Below are 21,409 nucleotides of genomic sequence, written 5' to 3'. Positions count from 1 at the left end.
TTGCTTTTCATGTGCTTAAAAGAAACGACAGCACCCCAATACATTTAGTGGTGCTTAATCTGAATATCATATTGAAAATTTACTCAGCATTGTCTGGAGCCCACGAATTTATGCTGAAGAAAATCTGCTGGTGAACAGTCCCCTCTATACATCATCTACTGTAGTAGAACCAAAATTATTATTGCTGTCAAAATGAATATATGAAACAACATTATGTTGGAGACTCAGTTATGAAATAAAGCCAAGGGAACTGGGGCAAAAGGCTAATTGCCTTAGCTTACAAAAGAGGCCACAGCATACAATAAATAACAGTAAGGAAGATCTGGGATGTATATCATAATTTTCTCTTTAGAGGAACAAATCTAAATTTAGATAAATATACATCAGCTTATTATAAATCTACAGTGCTGACCCACTCACTGAGAAACAGAAACTGCAAAGTTTTGACAGGTAATCTGCCTGACCTCTTTAATTACAGGTAAAAGTGGAATATTAATTACCTGTACTCACTGGACTCTCATTTTTTTTTTCACTGGGATGTCATGGTTTGGGTTTTGTTTAGTTTTGGATTTTAAAAACAAAGATTCATTTAGAGTGCTCTGTGGTACATAGCTAAAACCCTCTCTGCCAGTGCTGTAAGTTCTATTCATATGCTTTTTTTGAACACAGCATGAGAAACAGTTCTTTTTATCCTTCCCAGGAAAATAATGACAACTAAATCTGCAGTTAATGTTTCGCTGGCTTTGCTGGACAAGTTTTGTTCTAGATATGCTGTCTCTCCCCATATTTATGTATATAATTGGGTGGTGCTTCTGTTGTGTACATGCAAATACCTCCCTTTAAGCACATCAAGGCTGTACAAACACAGAAAAGTTCACAGAGTTTTCCTTAGGGCCCAAATTTGACACTTCTCATGTGAAACTACTGATCTCCTTGATAAGGTTCATTGAAATCCTTACTCATTGAGTAATGAGAGTTCAACATGAGAAAAGGTGGAAGACTAAGCCTCTCACACATCAGGTAATTTAATTAATTCCCTATGATTTATTTTTTCCCATAACAGCTATGCAGAAAACCAAATAATTGAGAAAAGGTATTTGATAAAAACTCAGCCAAGTTTTTATGGAAGTTTACGCCACCACCAGAGCCAAATCTAATCTACTCCTCCTTTGGAACCCAAGAAGCAAATCCTGTGTGATTTGACCTCATGGAAGCCCAGATAAGATTACCACATTTCCAGCATCCATGGATGTCTCCCCAGTTGTCACCTAAATGAAAAATGTGAGGGACATGGCCAATACACCCCTTTTTCATCACTTCACTGGCTTAACACCTCATCCACAGAGAAAAGAATCCCTGGCTGGGTAGTTTTATGTACAATAAACATGTATTTTTTTTAACAGAGATATGATTTACCTTTCTCACTCTAATAATGCCGTCCTGAGTTTGGGCATCTGTAGTAATTTCAAATATATCCATTCCATCTCCTTCAATAATATCATAGGATGATTTAGCATTCTCTCCAATATCCAGGTCATTTGCTTTCACCCTTCCTATTGGTTCACCAAGAGCAACATCTTCCATTACTGAGAAGTGATACAGACCTTACAAATAAGAGGAAAAGACTAAACATTACACCTGGTTCCAGTGTCCCTTGTGTGCTCTTCAATGTTTTTACTTCCCCAATGCAAACTCTTGAGAAGCCCAACTGATACATCCCACATTTACACAAATTACATACTGAAAGCAGCAAAACGTGTTCCTTACACAGGAATATTCAGATTACGGTATGGGAATGTTCTTTTCATTCCATTAGTCTCCTGCATCTCCCTTGCAGGGATGCTGAGTGTTGGCAAACACAAATATCAAGCTATTTTCCACATCAGAAGTACAGGAAGTTCTCTCCTGAAGACACTGTTGAACTTACCTTTTTATTTACATGGAGTTAGAATTCAACCACGAAACTCTGGCTTTTAACCTGTAGAAAATGGGTCTAATTTTTTAAAAAAACTACTGTGCAAATACTTATGTAACTTCAAATATTTACTAATTTTTAAAATTTGATCTGGTTTTGTTTGTTTAAGCCCTTCCACCTCCCACTTGTGGTAAGAAACTAATCAAGAAACATTCGAGGAACCTCCCAAAATCTATGATTTATTGGCAGTAATAACTTTTAATGGCAATCACTACTGTATTTACTACTTGGTTATAGAGTTAGACCAAAATCCACTATAAATTGCCATTCAAATTGTCAGTATTTTATTTTTTGTAACACTTGCTTCAAACCTTTTAAACAAAAAAGTGTCCAAAATCTATTTAAATCCATTATTTTAGGTAGGAATTTTATTAAGACAAACCTCAAAATACCCACTTCATTATTGTATCTCCCTGTTCCTAACAGTACTTAAAAACCCAGAAGTCACATGTCATGTTTTACATCCAAAATTCTCTCTGGAGTCCCTGTCTCTGTATTTCCTCATAATTTAAACTAATTGAGGCTACAGTTAATATATGATCTAATCAAATGTTACTGAGTAATTAAAATAGGCAAAAAGAATTCAAGTATGTGACCATGAAGATAGTTTCTGATGGAGGGTTCTGGCCTTGCTCTTCTCTATCCCCCTGCTGTTCTATGGTAACCTGTATTTTTTTGTTATGTGCAGGTAATAGTTTTCTAAGAACAGTGTTCTGGAGTTGCTGTTTTACCTGTTTTAGACTGATTTCAGCAGCAACAGTTGAAAACAGAAAAGAAACTGGGAGGAATTCACAAACACATGTATTAGCTACTCATGGAGTCTGTCCCAAAGTGATTTGTTTTTAACGTTTCCAGGCTAAATTATTAGAGATAATTTGGAGATCATCAAGATTCCTCAGAACATCCATAAGGGCTCACAAACAATGAGCAGCCAAAGCAATGAAGTGCCTCGGGAGACTAAATTATGTATTCATCATTTATAGTGCTGTCCACACGTTGTGGTTTGAATCTCCAGGCACGGTCAATTGCATTTTTAAGCTGAAATTTTGCTCTCGGATTTATTAAGACAGTTTACAAAATATTGTAAGGGAAAAAAATAACGCTGCAGCTGGCTTTTTTACACAAATCCCTCTCCAGAGTTACCAATTGTGCTGTCATAGTGCAGAGCTGGCCAAAAATCCACATTATGCACCTTTGAAAGCCCTTGGTTTCCACAGCAGCGCACGGTTCTCCTCATTACAATTCCGCGGTAAACTGCCGGGTTAAAAACTTTGGTGACTTATAAAACGCCTCTAAAATTATTTCAAAGAGATCACAGAAGTAGTGAAAGTTCATCTTTTTCATTTCTAAAACCCGGGAGGCTAACACTCTGAAATCAAACCATAAATATACATTTCTGTCCTGCCTGGAAACAATAACCCGATAAAACACACTGCTTCCCGAGCTCATTACCATTTATTGTGCAAGCAGCATGTATTACATCTTATGAATTTCGATTTCATTCTGGTTAGGCTGATTGTAAGTTTGATCCTTTCTTATTTTCCTTCCCAGGCAAATGCAAGCCGTGCTTCAACAGTATAAAAAAATGTTAGGCTTGATCAGCTCCTGTCTAAGGCCAGAGTGGGGCTAATCTGCAGGGCTGGGCAGCAAGCTGGGAATGCTGGGGTTTAAAAGGCAGAGTTTGTAACAATATCTAGTTATAATATTACTATGGCTCATAATTAAATGCAGTATAAACAGAATAACCAGGTTTGTTTCTCCTAATGAGTTTGCATAATGGTCAGGGTTGTACCAGGGTGGTTATTCCCAGGTGGAAGCTTGACTCCCACGCTGGAATGCACTGACTAAACAGCTTCAAGGGCAGCACCTTGCTCATTGGTGGAGGAAAACTAATCTTGGGAGAAAATATATTCCAGGGATAGTGCTGCAATCTTCCTGATGCTCCCAGTCAGTGTGTCACTGTTCCCAAACTGCAGGAGAACAGATGGGAGCCAACTGCACAGGGAAAGGGCCCTTTCATCTCCCTGTGCTCCCTGCTGAGACCTCCCCTGAAGGCACCAGTTTGGACCAGTTGTGCTGCTGATTTTAGGGTCAGATTTTTGTCACGCTGGCAGCCAAAGGCTTTTTGAGACAGGAGCAGTGATGCAAATATAAAGGCCAGGTAAGCTGGCAAAGGCAGATCTGTAGTCCCTGAGTTACAGCTCCAGTGCACTGCAGGTATACGAAGGAAATGTCCCTCTGCATTCTGGTGATATGGTTCATGTGTAGGAGTTTACATTATCAGGGAAATTGTTGGAAAGCACTAACACAGGGGGACAAGCAATGCAATGGGATACAAAGTAAAAAATTTATGCATTTCCTACCTTATGAGATAAAACCTTTTACTGTGCAGAGTGCTTATCTGTTAAAAACCACTATGATGAGGTAATAAAATATATATTGTGCAAATAAGCTTTTGCCTCTGCTTATTTATTTTTGATTTCTCCCTCTGTCCATTTGCTTGGGCATTTTTTAGACTAAACAGGACTATTTATCACATGCTGAGTACTAGGACAAACACATTTGTGTCCTCAGAACAGGGTAAAAGTGGACTTCAAGTCATGCATGCATAGAAAAGAATTAATTTTACATCGAGTCCATGAGTACCTTAATAGAAAAAAGCAACCTTCTAATGAAGCAAAAATGATTCAAAGTCTAGATGTAAACTCAAACCAAACTGACTCTTAATACCTCGAAACTTTAATTTTCCAGAACAAGCTGGATAAAATGATAAGTTTCTAATAGTGTATTAGATTGCATCTGTTCCGAATAAAATTGATCCATTCAATATTCTCATCCCTCTCCTTTTTTCTTTTTGTCTTCATCTTGGAAATAGACTACAAAGCTTGCAGAGAATCTCAGCAGGATGCCAAATCATTTTAACCTAGCTCAGCAAGATACCCGCTGGAACCACAGTAGTAAATATGGATTTTGAATTAAAGATCAACAATTATCTAAACTCAGACTTATCTTCTTTGTTTTCTTCACTATTACCTAATTAGTCAAACCTTTATTTCTTTTATCTGTTATATATGTCTTTTACTGGTGGGGTCTCTTGTCTGCATGAGATGGAAGCAACAAAGAACATAGAAACAACTGCACTGAAAGAAAATACATTTATTTTTAAAAGTCTCCAACCCCTTTTCGGTGGATGAAAGAGGGGTAACAAAGAAGACTCAAATCTGTGTACACTGGTGTGGACATAATTCCCTCTTTCCTTAGCTCTTAATCAAGCAGAGAGCCATTAAACTTTCTCCAATAACAGCTACATTTGTTTTTAAAGTTACATTACAAACCCAGCCAATATCAAGATTAAATTAAAAAAAAACCCAAACTTGATTAAAAAAACCCAATGAAACAACATTATAATACTTTCTTATACAGAACACATACACATAATGGCACTTACTCTGTGCAAACTTGGGAGGATTGTCATTGACATCCGTGAGTGTAATTGTCACTGTGGTAGTTCCAGAGAGTCCACCCATATGTCCTCCCATGTCCTTGGCTTGGATGACCACAAAGTATTCCTCTTTGGCTTCTCTGTCCATGTTGGGAAGAGCTGTTTTAATTATAGCTACAATAATGGGAGGGAAAACCAGTCAGGTACAGACCCAAATTCAGTATGCAGATGGTTTTATGGATGTATGTAAATACTGGTATCCAAAAAACTGCTAAAGGTCCATCTCTTGATACAAAGGATGAAGAAGAATTTGAGATTTTTAAACAATTATATTAGAGGTCACCTACCTTTATTTAACTAACACTGCAGTGAAAGTGCTGTTCAAAACCCAAGACTAAAGCATAGCTGCGTGATAAACATTATTTTTTACATTTTATTCCTGACAAACTTCTTGGTTGCTGTGGCACCACCCACAGAAATCCATTGTTTCCCCACAGAATTCCCAAACAAGACAAATACGTGGGAAACTGAAACTGTAAACATCTGTCAGTTTGTTAAAATATTTTAAATACAGAGAAGTAAAATGATCTGTTGTATATCCAAATATCAGGAAATATCAGCAATGGACACCACAATTAAATCCAGGGCAAACTCCAATAGATTTCATGGGCAATGAAATAATAAAGCCTCTTTTTCTTTCCAAAACTTTTCCACCTGTGATGTACTTACATGTTCCCAATATGTATGCAAAGTGCAACACTAAATGTTTAATGGTAAAATTAACTAGTTCTCATCAGAGTTTAATAATATCAAAGAAGTCCCTCTAAGCCTAAGGAAAACAATTCTAAATGTGAAAATGAATATGGACTTTTTTTTTTCCCTTTTAATCCATATTTTAATTCTATCTGAAAAAAAACCCAAACAAAAAAAAAACAAAACAAAAACAAAACCCCAAAACAAAAAACAAACAAACAAACAAACAAAAAACCAAAAAACAACATCTTTGTCTGGGCAGACATTGACAGTAACTCACTAAATCTTTGTAACTCATACATTTCATTACCTCTCATGCTCTAAGCTGGCTTTTTATACCCATTATTTGTTAAGTATTGTCAGGAGTTTTTGGATGTCAATCAATTCTTGTTGTAAATCTGTTAGTTTTGATTTCTCTGTTGGTACTGGCATAGCTGTGGAGACTTCATACAGCTTTTATTCTTTTGTGTGGCACAGTTTCTATTAAATAAGCTTCTTAGAAATGACACTCTGGCTGAAATGTTAAGATTATCTATTCATGTAGAATAAAGAAATGATCCTGGTCTTCACCATTAATAGAGACACCTTTTAGTAAATTCTAACATTTATCAATTCTAAAGTGAATGCTCATATTTATTAATTATCCATTTATCTTTGATATTATAACACTAAGAGTGTGCTCAGCCCTTCTCTTAGTGGCTGAGTACAGAACCACACAGAGAGCTACACTCCATAACTACCAAACATCTCTGCATCACACTGAAGAATGTGCTTGTGTTAAATTTGCTGAAGGAAAACAGAACAGTAACCCCCAGAGGACAACAATAAATGTTTCTCAGATGTGATAGGTGCAAAGTACATTCAGTAAAAGAGTAGGGTCATTTCCTGCATGGCAGGCTGGGTAAGGAGAGGAAATGATACTTATTCCTAAAAGCATTTGACAGTTGTGATGAGTTTGGACTGATTGGGTTACTATTTAGGAATAATGATGATGCACTCAGCAAATAAGTCTATTGTTATAAATGAGATGGCTCAAAGAAAGCAGGTTAATGCAAACTTAGGGTGACAGAATTTGCTCCACATTCATTTTTTTTCAGGAATAGAGCTGATCCAAAGATCAATATACCTTATTTCAATGGGGTTTATATTAAGCCTCCTATATTTTTTCTCCATTATTTTTTTTTAGGCAGAGTTTCTCTGTTTGTTTGGGTATTTTAGCCTAATTTACATAGTTACGTCTGGCCTTATACAGATGACTTGTATAAGATGCCATATTTTGTATTCTGCAGTTTCCTCTGAGAAAAGTCAATTATTTCACTAAAGTGATAATTTTTCCTAGACATGTATTTTAATTTGTCTCCTAATGTATGGAACAGTCTAGCCCTTGCCTATGGTTTGAAAGATATTTGGAAGATTAAAAACCTTTAAAAGTGCCTAAACCCCCCTAAAATTTCTGAGTTTTAAGACGTAAAAATTTAGAGGTTTCTTTTTCTGTACAAAGATACTAACACAAGCTGTTATTTCAATAGTTTTATACATATCTGCTACCTCAGACCATAAACCACTTGCCAGAAGCTGAGTCAAAGACAAAGTCAAGTTTCAATTTCAAACACAATAAAAAGCTAAAAAGCAGTTTACTGTTTAAATGACTATAAGAGGAACGGAAGGTTTTTAAGCATTAAATCCATCCAAATTACACAGGCTGATTGTTACCACCAGTATTCCTACATTCAGAATCTACAGAACTGAGGTCAGCAAAGGAGAAGTGTTGATACCTCTTAGGAGGCAAATTAATAAACACCATAAAGCTCCATCCTCACCTATTGTGATCAAGACAAACACAGACTGATCTATGCACAGAGTATCTCAAGGATATTTATTTGTTCTTTTGCTTTATTCCCCAGCTCTCAGGTTGGGTTTGCAGGAAGGACTGAAACCTTCTGTTTATTTTTAGAACACAATTCAGGCTTAGCAAATACTAACACACATCCAGCCCACAGAACATTAACTCACTGAGCATTCAACCTGCTCTGCTTCAATTCAACCCAGAAACAAATGGAGAATAAAACACATAATCACTTTCAGCATGCAATGATGGATGGAAATGGGATGTGCCAAACAGCAGCAGTTTAAAAGAGAGAGAATTACCATAAACTAATGTAAGGCAGGTAGATGCTTGTTGGAAGATTGTATTCCAAACAGTTATCAATGGCTTACTGTCAAAGTGGAGAGATGGATGACACAGTTCATGGGGTTTGTTCTGCTTCTAGCATCATTCAATATTTCCTGAATGATGGAAGGCAGGAAGGACTTATCAAGCCTTTCAGATAACACAAAGTTGGGAGTCATTGCAAGTACAGGAAGAACAGTTCAAAACAATTTTCACAATTTGGATAGTCTAAAATAGCAGGATGCAACTCCAGTTGCCAAGTAAAGAGCATTTTGCATGGGGGAAACAATTAACTTCCCAATTACAATAGAGCAGATGACTCACAAGACAGAAGAGAACGTGGAGTCAAAATGAGCTGAGTGCTGATAAAAATGCTCAAACATTCCTGGTATGTTAGTTAACATGTTATATGGAAGAACTGTGGAACAATCCTTCCAGTTCACTCATAAAAATAAGGCTGCAGCTGGACCTGTGTGCCCAGTTTTGAAAAGTATTGATTTATACAGTCAGGGAAAGGAGGAAATATGTAAAAAATACTGGGAGCTACTCTCCTTTTGCACTGGGGATAAGAGAAGAAATCACGGGCCTAAAATTTATACCACAGAATGGGTTTCAACTGCACCAAGAGAGATTTCAGTTAAACATTAGGGGAACAATCTCTAAAGGAGAAGGCAAGTACTGACAGAAGGGGCTGCCTGCAGAGTTTGTAGTATTCCCTAAGTTTCCAAGAATCTATCAGTCAATCATCTGTCAAGACTGGGAAGGGATAAACCTGATCCTTTCTGGGGAAAGGGCATTCAGTTTTCACTGGAGGTTTCCTCCCTTCATAATGCCTAAGCTAAGGCTTTGTCTCTCTGCACCCTAAAATACTGCACAAACCTTGTCCTCTGAAAACAATCAATAGGCATGTAGTACAACCACTGAACAGAAACCTGCACCAGAATTTTCCTACAGATCCTTTGCCTCAAGCAGGTTGGAAGGTAAAGGAGTCAAGAAGCAATTTATTCCTTCCAAGAATGAAAATCCCCAATGACATTGTAGTACTTTTTTTTTTAATTTTTTTTTTTTTTTTTTGGGAGGGGTTTGAGTTGCTTTTCCTAAACAGCCATTGGTGTCACACTGCTCGATGGCAAATAAAACAGCTGCAGAAGGGGATTTACTTTTGCAGTGGCCTTAACTGCACACACTGAGCAATTTGCACAATCTGCCTCACAACTTGAATCAGTTAAAATGCACCCCTGTGGACTACTTTCAGAAACCTGTTTGGAAGAATATACACTGTCTCACACTGGAAAAGACCAGGGGAAAAGAAGCAATGTGTCAGAGGCTGTAGCTCATGAAGAGAAAGAGAAGAGAAGCAAAAGAAATAAGGATTTCTTTCTTCTCTCCATTTTTTAAAGATGTCTTTATGGTAATGCTATAAAATTATACATAATAATAATTGAGAACATGGAACAAAACCAAGCAGGCACTATGCAAAATTGGAATCTGGCCCTTGAAAAGCCTTTCTTAAGCATCTCATTCATCTCACATGTTTTGTTGAAGACTTCCTGCTATTTCGACTTGCACACTTTGGAACTTTCCCTACATCATTTTGGAAGAGCTAAGTAATTGCTTTGATCTTCCTTCCGTGCTAAAATCTTGGTGGAGATTCTTATTAAATATAACAGCCTTTTAGGACCCAAACTCCTGAAAAATCAATCTTGCAATCTCTTCAGAGAGCCGTGAGAAGCATTCTTTGTATTCCTGTCAAGCACACTGACCTCAGTGATGTTTCAGCAGTCCTTAAAAAAGGTTCACGTGGAGATCTATGGAAAACTTGTACCATAATTCCTAAAAAATTAATAGATCACAACTAACTTTATTCCAAATTTGAAAAAATGTAGTACTTTGATGATGGGATACAGGAATACTGATCCTCTGTTTTTAATTCTAATTGCCCCCATCATAATCTCTTTAATAAGAATTATCATCAAATATTCCAATTTCTTGTTTAGTTCTACTGCCTTAGGATTTTCATTTTAGCAAGACAAGAAAATTATCTGCAATCTCTGGCAAAGTTGTCTAACTTTCTATAAAAGTTATCAGCTCCAGGAGTTGTCTGAACTCCATTCAGATAGAGATATATTTCAAATCAAAGACATTAGACACAGTAAAAATAATGACTATGTGGAGAATCAAATATTGTATTATGCCATTTTCTGCAGAGTGATTCTGTGACATTTTGTATTTTTAATAGAGAAGCTAACAGTGTACATATTTTATTCTAATGTTTATTTTTGAAAATTTAATGAGGAAGATGGTAGGTTTTCTTGAACTGTGAGATGAAGTTTTCTATAGTTATATTAATTCTTGTTTCCTGTGTAACCTCCCATCTATTGTATTTTCTTTTTCAGCCCATATTACTGCCAGTTTTGTGTTTTCTGGTCTTGTTAACACAACCTACCTTTCACTCTGCATTCTGCTAGAAGTATATAATATAGGATGAATAACACCTACTAGAATATTAAATGTTTTAATTCAGGTGAACTTGTGTCTGGGTTTTGTTGAATAGGTAAAAAGCTATAATCTCTACTTACCAGCCATCTCCCTTTCCCTGGGGCCATTTCAGTGGCATGGTGAAAGTATCACCCTCTCAACAACTGAGCCTGAATGCAGTAAATAGACATTTTGCACTGCATTTATGACCTTGTTTCCTCAGGATTTTATTTGTAACGATCCTCTAATAGCTATGATTACACTAGACACTTTACAGAAAGTAGCCTTGGATTCTTTTTCAGGTGCTTTCTAGCTCCAGCTGTGTAGTTCAAATTCCTCTCTCGAATTCAGGCTCTTGAAGCACAACATTATTTAGATCTGTTGCCCATTTTCTTAACTCAGCATGAGGAACAGTCAAGTTCAAACTACCTCATAGCTCTCTAAAATGACAGAGGCATTGCTCTGAAATGCAAGGAATTTGTGTGGTATCAGCTTTTTTGCTACTACCATTATTTGATAAACTCTAGAAGCAGGTATCACTTTTTTTCCCAAATGCCAATCTGCCTTGATCTTAGGCCACTCAGCTTTAGCAGCTCCAGACCATCATAACTGCTTTCAAACATCTCTACAGCTGATTTTATACTTCCCTTATTAATCAGGAAAGACAGCTCTTGCTGCTACTGAAGGGCCCAATCCCAAGTACCTCATCCATAATAATTGCTCTTTATGCTCCTCGCTGAAAGCGAGAGCGGTGGGACTGACCCTCAGGTCTGTGCTCTGTGTCAGTCCCGCTCTCCTAATGGGCTGTCACCAGGGCAACTCGCAGAGCCACCACAGACTCTCTGTACAAACACCTTAATGCAGCTGCTCGGGTTGCCCAGTCTACTCAGAGCACAAAGACAAGAAAGGAATCCCACTGCTTTGAACACGGGCTCTGATTCCAGCCTCGTGCCCGAGCACATCACGTGCTGTCAAGCCGGAGCTGAAGGTGCTGTAACAGCAGCGATCAGTGATAAACTCCAGAAATCCCTGAATGTGCTGGAACCTTTCTGCTGCCTTGGGAATGTTGCTGTCTGGGCTGCATGGACCTGCCTTCTGTGTGATGCTGCAAACACCTGCCTGCTTCTCGTGGAAGACAACCCCTGTGCCTGGCAGGGGGTTGCAATGAGATGATCTTTAAGGTACCTTTTCCAATCCAACCATTCTATCACTCTATGATTCTATAAAAAGGAATTCCTACAATTCTCTTGCTAAGGCAGAACAACACCTACCCATCCCAGTTCATGCCTCTTTTCATTTTTTGCAGCTAGAAGTTTACCTACTTTAAATCTGTAGTAACTGGCAAGGATGTGGCAGCAGCACTAGTCAATAAAGTGAGCTAGAAAGCAGCAGTTCAATCCACACTGACTCATGTCAAACAAGTTCTCTCCCTACACTAATCCCATGAGGGTTTAAATGTACGTTATTTAAAAGCTGCACTGTTTAGAAAGGCCCTGTAGAACACGAGTGAGTTCTGCCCCCAGCAGCTCATTACTTTCCCAAAAAAGTTGCAGAGTCCCTCCTGCACCAGCACTGTTTTCCCATCTCTCTCCAGTTTGAAATGCCACATTGTCATTTTATCATGAGTAATTACAGAAACAGTTCCCATGTCTCTCTTTTAATAACACCTCTCAAATATTTGTGTAGTGATTTCATATCCTTCTTTAATCACCTTTTATCCAGTTTATACAAATTAAGTTCAATCAATCTTTCACTATAAGTAATATGCTTCTGACCTTAACTACGCTGCTTTGAACTCTCCAGGTTATCTCAGCTGGCTTTTTTTATGATGACTGGTCTTATCAGTCCTACACACAATATTCTGGGGGCACCTTGTGCTGTGCCATTGCTGATGAACAGGACATTAACAACCAGGTAGAAGAAACAGCCTGTAACATCACAGTTAAAATGTCACTAACTGAAAAGTTGCTGCTGTTTACCCTCTTGTTCCCTTACTTCTTTTTATTCTGCTGGACTGCAAATTAAAATAAAAGATTCAAACCTGGCTTCTGCTGACTGCAGCTTTCATTCCTCCCAGACCTATTCATTTATGTTCTGATTTCAGAACTACAAGGTTCAACACTGTGCACCAGAGAGGGCCACACACTAAATCATTAAAAGCTCTGTTGGTTAAAGCATGTGCACTTTCAACTGCAAGTTAAACTAGGTATAGGAAAAAAAAAGTTGATTTTTCACTCTCCAAAGAAATACTCACATTTATTAGGAGAGTCTTCAGCTTTCTAGGTCCCCTGACTCTTCTATTCATCTCAGCTGCAGTAACCTGAGCCTTGGCTTTGCACCAAAGGGCCATAGCCCAGTTTGAAATCTGTTCTTTCTCGCAGGTAGTAAAGGTCTGTGCCTGACTAATCCCATGTGCTTCTCAGTGAGGGAGGGCATTGGGTGTAATTTGCCTTGTTCATGGAGCTTTATTTCAGGTATGTGTAGGAGTGACATTATTTAAGTTCATGTGAAATGTAAATAAGTCAGACACAGCTGAAAATGTATTTCCTCTGCCATCCCTATATTGTAGAACACAGTGTCACTTCATATTAGGTTCCATTATGATAATCTTATTTTAAAGCTGACAGTCATGATTTAATATCCTTGAGAAAGCTTAAAAGTGAGAAGTGTACTCCAGCTACTTTTAACAGCCCTAAAGAACCCCCTTTACCAGCATTTGGAATTGTCATAATTTGGATTATGAGGGAATCCACACAGTTCACATACCTTTATATATAAAACACAGTAGGCAGGAGGCCTGACATCAGTTAGTGAGATGTAACAATAATGATACAAGGAATGTATTCCAGTCCACCACAAGTTTTGCTACTATTCTGATGTCATCTCAAGTTTTGCCCCTCACAGAAAAATCTAAATCTCTATTACTGTCATGTATTATTTATAACTACCCACCAAACCAGTGGTCATATTAAAATTCACCTATGAAAAGCAAAAAATATTCAGAACAAGCCATCAAAAAAGCATTTACCCTAAGCCATACTCAGAGCACTGAGTGAAAAATAACTTCTGAATTACCTCCTTTCATGTGTCTATAACTCACAGAGAAGAACTTGAGAACCAGGACTGCAGCAGTGTATGCATTTTTCATCTTGGGTAATGGAAAATTATTGTTTCACGGGTCACTCACAGGTACTTATTTCTGTGTGCCCAGCATTACAGAATTGTTTCAGGGAGGAGGTTGAGAGCAATGTCAGAGTTCCAACCTAGAGTGTGATTCAGGTAAGGACTACGCTCACTTACTGACAAGTCAGTAGTAGAACCAAGGAGCAGAAGAGTAAGCAATGCTTTCCTCAGGTGTGACAATCCTTTCTACCACAGGCATGAAGCCACATCCTACACCGTTGCTCCCTCTTTTTGTTCAGGTGCTACAGAAGGCAGAGCAGTCAGGAGGCATGGCTGGGATTATTCCTGATGGTTGGCTCTCCACGTGCCATTGGAACAGAGCAGTAAGGTCAGACAGTCCTTACTCTGAGCCAGGAAATTAAAAAATGGAGAGACAGTACAGCCTATCCGTGGCTGCCCTCGTGCTGGTAGCTCACATATCTAAATTTACTCTTAGTTTCTAATAAACAAAGATAAAAAGAGGCCAGTCATTTATAAAAACAGTCAGTAAATCAGCTCTAAACAGCTATACTTTTGATAACATTTGATACGCTCCCATGAATGACAGAAAATATTTACACTCTGGAGTGGATGACTTTCACATAGTCCATTTCTTAAAATAGTGATTCCATTTTGGGAAAGACACAAGATCTGTGTTCAGGAACAATTCTTCAAATTAATTGAATAGGTTTTCAACTCAGCAGGGGCTCTAACGAAATGTAACCGCAGACAAAACACAGCCATACACACACCCACGTCCCCTCCTACCCTCCAAAAAAAAAATCCCAAACAAGCCCAGACCCTGCAGTATCTACCAGGCTTGGAGGACGAGCTTCAGGTTTGATTTGTGTCAGGTAAAACACTACTACACCTGTTCTGCCTCAATTTTACACTGTCACAAGGGTCTCCAAACATCTTCCTACATGAAATCTTACCCTGAGGGTCCCAAGTACTACATACAAATGTGCAAGAGAATGCATTTTCCTGGTTTGGTTACTAAGAGTTGGGATGGTTCACACTGCTAAGGTTGGATAAATATAAAAACCCAATGAAACACACACTTTCTATTTGCTTTGGACATTTGGTTTTAGAACAATCTTTTTTTTCACCCTGTGCGACATGAGGCTGCAGTTTCTTGTGTCTGGTTTGCCTAATGACTAGAATTCTATGCATATTTGTTGTTTCCACAGCCTAAACAACCAAATGTGTGCTGTTTGGTGCTAACTCTGAGAGTAGGAAGGTGGTTCCACAATGGGTGGAGGCCAGTGCATAAAGATGGTAAAGAAACACAGGACAGGCTTGGAACATAAACTCATCCAGGGGTAATGGTTTAGAGAAGACCATAATTGATGTCCTCCTTTGATCCAGAAGAATGGGGAATCTTAAACCATTTATTCATTCACAAGCAGCTCCTCAACATGAAGCCACTTGCTCAGGGACTGTGGCCACAGTTGAATTTTTATGAATAAATTCCCCTCCGAAACGACCACGTCGTTTTCATGGTAACTGAACTGCTATGCAAAGGGGTATTTGTGACTGGAAATGAAGGTAGGAGGGGGGAATTAAAACTAGTGAAACAGGAGAAAAATCAGGATTTTCAGGTTCACCAGGAAGCTTTGGAGTTCTGTCTGACTTTCACGATAATGGAAATCATTTTCCTAGGTGAGGAATACTTGCTTCTTTGGATTAAGCATGAGGATTTAATGCAATACAAATAAGAAACTTGAGTAAAATCAAACAATTTTTAACATTTGGAATATTTCTTTCAGTCAATTTTTCTGTGAAAGAAGTGAAAAACCTTCTGTGTAGGTGGAGAATACATTTCTCAGCTCCTCTAGGAAAGCTGAGGTGTTCCTGTGCTAAGGCACTAACTTTTCCTAACAGAAACTGAGAAAAATCCTACAGCCAATTCCCCTCTAATTAGGTGATGCAAGTCATCACTGCATGCAATAATTTGTAATATTAAAGGAATCAAACAGTATCCTTTGATACTTGATGGTCAAAGGTCTGTTCAGTTATATTTCCACACGACTTGTCACAGCTCTGCCAGCAGGAACTAAGGGGCCTCACCAGTAACTCTCTTGTGATATACTTATTTTTGGAACGAGCTGCTCTTTTCCCATTGTACTGTGCTGGAGTAAAACTCTATTTTACATGCAGTATAAAAAGAAAAGACTGAATTGCATTCGGGAAGCCACTTTCATTTTTAGGAGAGTTGTCCTTCAACCAGAAGAAAACACTTTAATGGATTAATCCAATAATCTATTAATATTATTGATATACACTATTTACACGAAGTCCCTACAAGTTAGGGCATTTTCAGGAATGGGAAGTAGTTTTTTCTATGTAATTTCACCAGAAAGACTTAAAGACATTGCAGATTTTAAAGAGCACAAGAGTACTGTGTTCAGTGTTGGTGAGAAAACTTAGTACACTTGAGCTATTAAAAGCAGCCTTTAATAATTTCTCCTAGCATTTATTTTAAAATTTAATCTGCATGAGAAGAAGAATTTTTATTCCTGTTTTAATCCTTTACAGTTGTATAAATTCAGGAGGTTTTTTGTATGTTTTAAAATGAGTTTTAGAATTCTTCTCCTTAGGAGATCACAGCTGCTTGACTCACAGTGATTAAAAAGAGCTTCTAGTAACAAGCGAAAGAATATTAGAAATAATATCAAATCACTTTAAAAAACACTTTTTAGACATAACTTAAATGAATTTACTGTAAGTACGACATATGTCCAGAAAACAAGAGGGAATGGATTTATTGGCACTTCTTTTAGATGACTTGCAAGACTATAAAACCACAGAGAAATAAAGTCATCCTAAATGCATGCTCATAAAACTCCACATCAACACTCAGTATGATGCTCTTTCTCTCCCCAAATTGATCCATCCGAGCAAGAAAGAGAAATAATTTTAATGGAAACACAAAATATATTCACTGAAATTCCCAAGTTAAACTGTACTTCCTTTAAGTGGAAACGCTATAGTCTCGTATTGAAAATTACATTATGCTCATTAAATTCCCTGGGCCAAGCCTTGAAATCCCTGATCAGTTATAAAGTCACACAGCTCTTTCTCTGCCTTCAGTTCTGCTTTGGTAACTTCTGCAACTTTACCATCGCCCTTACTGCCATTTTCAGTAACACACAGCTTTATTTTCTCTTGTCACAGGATGAGACTCTGAGGGAACACAGGTTAGACCCTGTTACCCCTGGGTGATGCCACATCCACACAGCTTTCAATCCCCCAGGCATCTTTCCACGAAGATAGCTTTCCTAATGCCCAACCTAAGCCTCTCCTGGTGCAGCTCAAGGCCATTTCATAACCCAGGGATTCACGTTCCGAGTCACCTACCTGTGTGTGGCTCAATAGAAAAGTAAGGCTGTCCTTCCAGAATGCTATAAACCAGCTTGGCACTATTTCCATACACCGGATCATCTGCATCTGTAGCTGTTACTTTAGTCACAAAGGTGCCTAAACAGAAAGAATGCACACAATTAATGTTTGCACTCACTAGAAATTTGCATATCTTGCTCAGAAACTAATTTGAAACAAAAATTCATTTCCTTGTGAGCTGTATAACAATAATAAGAGAAGAAAAAACCATCAGGAGCAAGTTAAAACATTACTTGTGGAACAGAAACAAAACGTTTTTCCTTCGAGCTGATATATGCCAGCAGCCTGAATTTCTGGGTAAAACAAAAACCCATTTAGTATCTGTATTATTTAAGGTTGCTTTGTAGAATGCATTTAAATCTACCTGATAGATCTGTGTAGACTTCAAGCACTTGCAGAGGAATCATATCAAAGGGATACAAAATACAAGGTTAATAATAAATATAATATGTTGCATTTAAAACACAATTTCACATTTGAAAGAACCTTGCCAAGTTACAGAGACCACACTGAAAAACAATAATAAAAAGGATTCTTTTTTCTTCTCTTGGCTTGCAGCCATGATAATGATTTGATGTGGCCACAGTGACAGAGTTAGGACAACAACTATTGCCTCTGAAATGAGTCTCTGCCACTCAGGGGGCCATTGTCTAGCCAGAGTTATAAATTCCATACTCTGACAAAAATAAATAGAAAAAAATATTAAGGTAAATTGCCCTTTTTATTTTTTTAAGCAACATAGCACTTGCCATTTCTGTAAGAAGCAAAATGGAATGAAATTCAGTTGGTTGCATTAAGGTTGCTGCAGGGACCTTTTTTTTGGCTGAAATAAAAGTACAATGGCATTAATTAGGTGTACAATAAAGACAATATGTGCAGAAGGAGAGACAACAAGAGCAGGAGGGAGGATAAGGGCTGAATTACGATTCCTATGCCCAGAAAGGACAAGAATTACAGCACCCACCCAAATGTGCCCCTTCCCAGATATGCCTCCTGTTCCTTCTCACACTTGGTGTGCTGCTGAATCCAAAGGACAGGTCACTTCAGGACAGGAGCAGGAAAGCAAAGGGGAAGGAGATCCCTCTGGCACAGCCTTGCCCTGTGCTCTTCTCCCTCTTTCCCTGTGGGCACAGAGCTGATGTGGCTCCGGGCACTTCTGTGGGTTACAGCTCATGCAAATTATTTAGAGGAATGTTTGCATATTTAGATATAATCTGCATATCACCCAGGAGCTGCCATTTCACGCGTTCCCACCTGGCCACTTCCAGCATCAGAGGAGGATGTGGGGCTGGCAGGGGTTGGGAAGATGGAAAACACCTCACTCATGGACTGCGAGTTCTGCTGGGACTGAAGTTGTGGCAGGTTTGCTGCATGGAAGTAATGCCACAATTCCCAGGGAAGGGAATGTGGGTTGCAGAAATACATCTTACTAGAGGAAAAAAAAAAAAAAAAAAAAAGCCTATGGGTTGTACTGGTCCTTTATTTTTGGTGTAAATTTAACCATTCTTACAGGGGACATTATCAGCAAAGGGAGGCAGGTCAGTTTGCTGTGCAAGTTCCACCACAGCCCCACCTGGCAGGAAAATCTCTCCTCTGCTCAGCAGGGTCCAGAGTAGTCCTGCAGCTGATGCACCCCTTGGAAAAGGAATATTATGCTACATCTGTCTTTGAGAGATGCTTGCTGAACCTGTTCTTGCAAACATGTAAACTGTTCATGTTTTGAAGCTTAATTTGATGTTAAAAGGTAAATTTATACCTAACCTTTAATATAATAGTCTTTAACCTGCCATCAGGCATGAGAAATGGACTTTATCCTCAACAGGATGGTTGGTTTGTGGGGAATTAATGTCTGAAATTTGCTGTCTGACCAACTAGAGATGTTGCTGTACACCCATACACAGGACAGACAGTGCCTGGGGGCTTTGAGTGGAAATGGTAAAGGGGACAGGTGACCTAAATGTGGTCCCCAGCCCTGAGGCTAGTACAGCATCCTCTACCTACAGGTGATACCCTGACTGACCTCCTTCTCATACAGGAAAATATAAACAATAACGGGGAACAATCATGGGGTGCACCCAGAGGTCATGGCATAGGTGACAGAAAATAAAGAGAATAGGGAACAACGGCAAGGAAGTCTGCAGGAAGCTTGAGTGGGGATGTTGCAGGAACAGAGGAACAAAAGGTCCCATTGGGGCTTGCCCACAGCAGCTACAGAGCATGAAAAGCTGTAGCTAACAGGATTGTCCCACGTATTTAGGTTCTGTTGGCTCACCTTTGCCAAGTCCTGCACCAGTTACAGGTGCAGCCCTTTGCTGTTCCCACAGACAGCAATCTCAGCCAGGCTGTGCCTCCTCTCTCACCAAATCCAGGCTACAGCCCCAGCACGACATTCCCAGCAGTTCACAGCTGTGTGTGACACCAGGTAGGAATGTCGGGGGTCAGAGCTTCCTTCAGCTGGATTCAAGCTGAAACAGCAGGTGATGTGCCTGTTTCTGTGGCTCTACCCTAAAAGTTTTGTTTGTAACCTTCAAAGACACAAGAGGTTTGTGCAGAACATCCTGCAATGGGGCAGGGCTGGAATAAGATAAGGCTCATCACAGAACAGTGAAAATTTTTTGTAAGGGTATTTTATCTAGGCTGTTTCATTTTGTTTCCATTATATACTTTATACACAAAGGAAAATAAAGAAGTAAGACTGTTGACTTCTTGGAGATTGTGTTTGATTTGCTTAGCTGGCTCTCATTTCAAAGGCCTTCAGAAATAATTACATTGCTTGTTTAGAAAGATTTGGTATATAATGTCTATTCTTATCTTATTTCACTTGAGAATTTCTGAAGAACTTTTTATAGATATTTATTTCAAGATTCCCAAACTTAAATGGGTCTGCTGATTCTTTGATAAGCTTATTCTTTATCCCAAGTGTTCATTAGATATTAAAATTGAATACACCCTAATAAAAAGAGGCAATCAGTGTCTAACACTGCTTCAAATCCCGATGCTCAGCTATCAAGATTTTTTTTCTTCTGACATAAAATAATTTAATCACTTATTGAGGCCTGAGCTCAAATGAAGTTTATACATATATTAAAAAATACACGTGTCATAAATATGTCAGTATTCCCACTCATTGTTTATACACACAGAAGGGGGGGAGTGGCTCATCCTTCCTTTTCTTTCCCTTACAGGTCACTTGAAATGCAATAATCTCACCTAATAGAATTAACGAAGAGAATGGAAAACTAAAACACTCTCTCTTCTCCTAGAAATCAGCTTCTTACCCACCCAGTCTCTGCCACTCAGCACTTCATTTCCAAGCATCACACACTTCTCAGAAGGTCTGTCAAAGTCAGTAATTTGCTCCCAACAATCTTACTGATGAAAATTGTTTATGAAAGATGTAAGCGATCGTGAAACAGAAATTAAAGAAATTGCTTCCACTATTGAAATTAGTTAAGCTTTGGCACAGTTTAAATTTTATCGCCTTTAATTTGATATTTTTTTTTCTTTTATGCCTTGAATCAAATCTTTTGCAGGTGTGAAATGTGCCACGTTATTCTGTTCACAGTGGCAATAAGAAGTATTTTTAGGAGCAAACTGTGTCCCCTCTGCAGCTGCAGGTGATGTTGCTCCATCAGTGCTGCTCTGGTTCCACTAAGGGTTCAGATGTAGCAACTGATCCCCCTCCCACAGGTGACAGAACCCTCTGCACCAAAAGCTTTGGAGAACTGAGAGATTCCTGAGGGTGAAAAACGATGCAGAGGAAGAGGAACTCGCAGCCACCATGGCTCTTGTTTAGGCAATCTCACAGCAGAACTCCCAAGCTTTGGATTATCAATATTTAAGCAGGATTTTACTCCACTGCAGTTATAAACTACATGTACATAAATATTTTTTTACATGCGTAATGCACTTAAAGTTTTAAAGATAAAAATCTTGCATTGAAAAAGCTGTAAGAACGCAGGGGAGAGCATTTATTACGTAAACGCTCTTGGAAAAACAACAGTCTGGGTTCTGCCCAGCAAATAAA

At 38.6% G+C, this 21,409-nt stretch overlaps 1 protein-coding gene across 3 annotated transcripts in view; it reads right to left on the bottom strand.

Annotated features, from left to right (window-relative positions):
* LOC126638086 (cadherin-8) overlaps positions 1-21,409 on the bottom strand; it is a 151,618-nt gene that overhangs the window by 60,494 nt on the left and 69,715 nt on the right. For all 3 annotated transcript variants that reach the window (XM_050311745.1, XM_050311747.1, XM_050311746.1), the window contains 3 exons: positions 17,341-17,460; positions 5,424-5,591; positions 1,417-1,604 (listed from right to left, as the gene is read on the bottom strand). In XM_050311745.1, coding sequence (XP_050167702.1) covers positions 1,417-1,604; positions 5,424-5,591; positions 17,341-17,460 — 476 coding nt within the window. The remainder of the gene's footprint in view (positions 1-1,416; positions 1,605-5,423; positions 5,592-17,340; positions 17,461-21,409) is intronic.

This window comes from Myiozetetes cayanensis, unplaced genomic scaffold (assembly GCF_022539395.1).
Source record: "Myiozetetes cayanensis isolate MyiCay16 unplaced genomic scaffold, myiCay2020 scf16, whole genome shotgun sequence".
NCBI lineage: Eukaryota > Metazoa > Chordata > Aves > Passeriformes > Tyrannidae > Myiozetetes > Myiozetetes cayanensis.
This window is presented reverse-complemented; position numbering and strand designations above follow the sequence as displayed.